This window comes from Nicotiana tabacum, chromosome 8 (assembly GCF_000715075.1).
Source record: "Nicotiana tabacum cultivar K326 chromosome 8, ASM71507v2, whole genome shotgun sequence".
Classification (NCBI taxonomy): Eukaryota; Viridiplantae; Streptophyta; class Magnoliopsida; order Solanales; family Solanaceae; genus Nicotiana; species Nicotiana tabacum.
In genome coordinates, this window is record NC_134087.1 from 80,236,126 (window position 1) to 80,241,074 (window position 4,949).

Sequence of the window (4,949 nt, forward strand, 5' to 3'; positions counted from 1 at the left end):
ATTTTCAGTTGTTGCCGTGGAAAGTCCATTTATTTGTCCCTTATTTGTTTGCAGATAATGTCTTTTAAAATCATTACCCTCAGGTGGTACCATGATGGGGTATTAGTTCCTGGTAACTTTGCTCGTTATGTGGGTGGTAGTCAAACATTGACTTTAGATGTAGATGTGGATTTACTGTCTCTTATTGAACTGATGAACTACACTAGGATCTATGACTTTCAAAATGTGGCTGAGTTGTATATTTGTCCAATGGATAGGACAGATAAATTGGTAAATATTCTCACAAACAAGGATATTTTAGACATTTGTAATGAATTGGAAGATGGGGATACCTTAGATATTTATGTGACTCATGCTGCCCCTTTATGTGTTGTTGACATAAATGAGGCTAGTAAAGGGGTTGGTGGGTCTAATAGTGGAGCTTTTAAGAGCACAACTATCTTAGAAGAAGAGGAAGATAGTGAATCTGAATCTGAATCTGAATCTGCCCCTGCTCATGAACCTACCGTTTCCCCTTCCCCTTCCCCTTCCCCTTCTCCTTCTCCTGAACCTGCTCTTGCCCCTACACCTTCAAGAGAACAAGAGAGTGGAGTAGATAGTGAATTAGACTTTGATAATAGTGAAGGTGAGGATGACAATGAGAATGATTCAGACTTTGACTATAGTGATAGTGATGAGAGTGATGGAGTAGATTTACATGTTCCTGATGATAAGGATTATGGATATGATGTTCATGAAGAATTTGTAGAGTGTAGGGATGAACTGAGGAAGTATAAGAGGAAAAGGAGTGAAAGACCAAAACATAGAGGTGATATTAACATAGGTGATGTAGGAGTTGATATTGGTTTTGATGAATTCAGAACTGGTAGCAAGCAAGATAGGTACACAGGCTTAGTAGGGACAGATGAGCCTTACTTTGGGTCTTCAGATGCTGAAAGTTTTCCTTCAGATGCTAAAGATGAATTTGATGAAGAACATAAGGAGAAAATGGCTGCCAAGAGGAGGAAGAAAGCCCTGATATTTGATCCAACTGTCAAGAAAATAACCTGGGAGTTGGAACTGATTTTTGAGAGTGTTGAACAATTTAGGTTTGCTGTTAGTAAGTATGCAATTTAGAAAGAAGTTCAAATTGAAAAGTATATTAATGAACCTGGTAGGGTGAGGGTAAGATCCATGCATCCAAAATGTCCATGGATCTTGACTGCAAGCAAAGATGGCAGATCCAACAATTTTAAGGTAAAAAGGTATTGTCCTGTCCACAAGTGTTACAAAACAAATAAAAACAAGCTTTGCAACTCCAGATACCTAGCAAAGTATTATAGGGATAAGATTGTGTGTCAACCAAATATGAAAGTTTGGGAGCTAAAGAAACTCATTAAGGATGAACTGGACATGTATGTTGGTAGGTCTACTGTACATAGAGCTAGAGCAAAAATTCTAAAGGAGATAATAGGTGATGTGCATGTTGAGTTCAAGAGACTCTATGATTATAGAGATATTCTATTACAGGCAAATCCAGGTACAACTTGCGTTGTGAAGGTAGAAGATCAAGGTGAAGGCAAGCTTGTCTGCAATTCATTTTATGTTTGCTTCTATGCTATTAAAAAGGGATGGTCTGAAGGTTATAGAAGGATAATTGGCCTTGATGGTTGTTTTCTAAAAGGCATTTGTAAGGGTCAACTTCTTGTAGCAGTATCAAAGAATGGAAATAATCAGATGTTTCCTATAGCTTGGGCCATTGTAGAGGTTGAGAATAGTTTTACTTGGACATGGTTTCTGAAGTGTGTGACTCATGACTTAGAGCTTCAAGATGGAAGGGATCTTACTATCATGTCTGATATGCAAAAGGTGAATATATTCTTCTGTTTCTGTTTTCTGTCAATATTTATTTTTTCTAATTTCTGTTTATGTTGGCAACTAATTCAATTCTTTTTATGTTTAAGGGATTGCTTAAAGCTGTATCAGAAGTGTTGCCTGAAAGTGAACATAGGTGGTGTGCCAGACATATATTAGCAAACTGGTCCAAAGATTGGAGAGGATTAGAGAGGAGAAAGAACTTCTGGAGGTGTGCTAGAGCATCATGTGTGGCAGAACTGAATTTTCACCTGAACAGTTTGAATATGCTTAGGAATGGGATATGTGAGAGCCTCTTAAGGTATAACAAGGAAACCTGGTGTAGAGCATACTTCAACTGTGACAGGAAATGTGATATAATTGACAACAATATGTGCGAGACATTTAATGCTTGGATACTTGCTGCTCGGCACAAGACAATTATGACAATGTTGGAGGAAATTAGAGTGAAGATGATGGAGAGAATAGGAAAATTGAGGGAGTTTGCAGATACATGGATATGTGATATATCCCCAATTGCTATGAAGGTGTATCAGGATAACATGGCCTAATCTATGAGGTGTACAATCAAGTGGAATGGTGAATATGTCTATGAGGTTGAGGATACCTCATTAAGAGTGGTGCTGAAGCATTGTGTGAATATGCAAGCTCAAACTTGTACATGCAGGTCATGGATGCTGAAGGGTATCCCTTGTGCTCATGCCATTGCTGCTATGCATTTCAAGAACCTTGACCCAATTAACTACATATCTCACTGGTACCACAAATCCACCTACCTGAAGGCATATTCAACATTCATCCAGCCTGTGTCAAACATGCAGATGTGGCCAACATCTACCAATCCATCAATTGAACCCCCACCAATTAAAAAGATGCCTGGCAGACCAAAGAAGAAGAGAAGAAGAGAAGAAACTGAACATCCTACTTCTGGAAAGCTTTCAAGAAGGGGTATGGAGATGACATGTTCAAACTGTGGTGGATATGGACATAACAGGAGGAGCTTCCCTAAGAAACCAAGGCCTGCAGATTCTACTCTAGCAAATGTTTCACATATCCAAAGATGTGGAGGAAGAGGAATAGGCAGAGCAAGAGGAACATGAACTCCAACTACTTCTGCCCCTGCTGCTGCTAGTAGAGGAAGAGGAACTACTGCTAGTAGAGGAAGAGGAACTGGTAGTGGTAGGGGAAGTTTTGGGTTTGGACTATTTCAATCAAGCATTGGGTTCACAAGTTTTTCTGTAAGTAGTTCAAAGTTAATTTTATATCTTGTTTGCTTTAGCAGTCTGGTGGAGGTAAGCCAATAGTGGTCTCTCATGGTGGTGAAAAGAGGTCCTCAACAGATATTCTAGAGTGTACATACAAGCCAAGAAGTGGTATAAAATGGAATGGTAGACCAGCTATTACTAGAAGACAACTTGAAAGAACTGCTGCAACTCGTTCCAGAACTGCCGCCTCTCAATCCAATTTAAGTCAAGCAAGTTCATCATCCCAGCCATCCAAGAACAACCACTGAATTCTGTTATTGTCACTGTTAATTTATTTTGGAACTGCTGTAATTTCCCTTTGGAACTGTAATTTATTTTGGAACTACTATTAGGTTAATTTGGAAATGCTATTTAGGTTTGCTGTTAGTGTTGTTATTTTGTTAAGGCAGCCTGTTGTTATTTTGATATGCTGCAAAGCTGGGCAGCGTATATTTTTGTTAAGGCAGGCTGCTGCTATTAGGCGACTGTAATGAACACATATACTCTATGATGAAATATATTTTTATTGTTGCTTGATAATTTCTAGGCAGATGTGTCTTTAGTGTTGTATGAATGCTGTTATTTTGGTATGTTGTTAAGCATTTGTGCTGTCATTTTTGTATGCTCTTATTTCTGGAAAATTTCAGCATTTGAGCTGTATATCAACCACTATTTGACTGTGTTTCAGTGTTTTATCAGTCACAATTTGAGGTGTGTTTTAACTGCACCATCAGCTCAGACAGCAACAAAGTCAAACGAAACAACATTAACAATTGCCAAAAAAAATCATTCAACTCACACAGCAACAAACTCAAACAAAACAACATTAACAATTGCCAAAACATTTCATTCATTTTTAACAAAGGGATACAAAATCTACCAAAATACTTCATTCATTTTCTTACATTATATAACAATATTTAGAACTACCTAACACAATCAACTTCAACACAATTGCAATTAAAATCAGCACACACAATCTCCTCCAATTTCTTTGGTTTCTATTTTCCTTCAGCAATGCATCAAATGCTCTCTTCTTCTTCAGCAGCCCCAAAATCACCATTTTCAAGTGCTCTAGATTTGGGGGTCAAACCACATAAATAAATTACATGCCGATCGTTTGTCCCTCTGAAAAATTGAAGAGAGAAAATTATTACGGAATATAAAATCGATTAGAAAAGTACAATTGATATTTACCTCATAAAATGGACATCCGTAAAATTGACGACCCGTATTATCAACACTCCATGACTGTATCACCATAGCTTCTTCACCACAATAGCAAAATTTTCTCAGATTATGCATTTTCCCAAACCTTAAAATTGAGCCCTAGAAATTTAACCCTTATGTCAAAAAAGAAAAGGAAAAAATAGGAGAAGATTGTAATATTGTCTTCGAGCTTCAAGAACAGAAATAAATTTTGGCTTCAAGAAGATAAAATTTTCTTCAATTTAGAGCTTTCAAGGAGGAAGAAGAAGATGAAAATCGGGTTAGTATAGATAGAAATGGGTTAAGGACCTTTTAATCTTTTAAAAAGGGTCGTTGGAATGTATTTTTGACCGTTTATTAAAGACAAAAAATTGTCTTGAAATAGTGTCCACGCGCTTGGTCCAGTTTGTATTACACACGCTTAGACCTGGTCAAAGGAGGTGTGTACAGGCACACTTTAGAAAGGTTGCGTGTGTAAGGTTATTATGGTCCACAAAAAGTATGTAAGCGGGATTTGGGCCATAGTTCGGGTGGCAACTTATGTAATTTTCCGAAATAAAATAATTTAAAATAGAAACAGAGTGGTATAATAGCGTTTAAAAGTGCCGCTCGGCATACACAATATAAATTCTCGAAACTAAT

At 37.4% G+C, this 4,949-nt stretch overlaps 1 protein-coding gene across 1 annotated transcript; it reads left to right on the plus strand.

The window, feature by feature from the left end:
* Nucleotides 1-1,173: 1,173 nt before the first annotated feature.
* On the plus strand, nucleotides 1,174-2,405 carry LOC142163189 (uncharacterized). The gene is made up of 2 exons (XM_075220447.1): nucleotides 1,174-1,848; nucleotides 1,944-2,405. Exons 1-2 carry the CDS (start codon nucleotides 1,174-1,176, stop codon nucleotides 2,403-2,405), a joined length of 1,137 nt encoding a protein of 378 aa, XP_075076548.1.
* The last annotated feature ends 2,544 nt before the right edge of the window (nucleotides 2,406-4,949 follow it).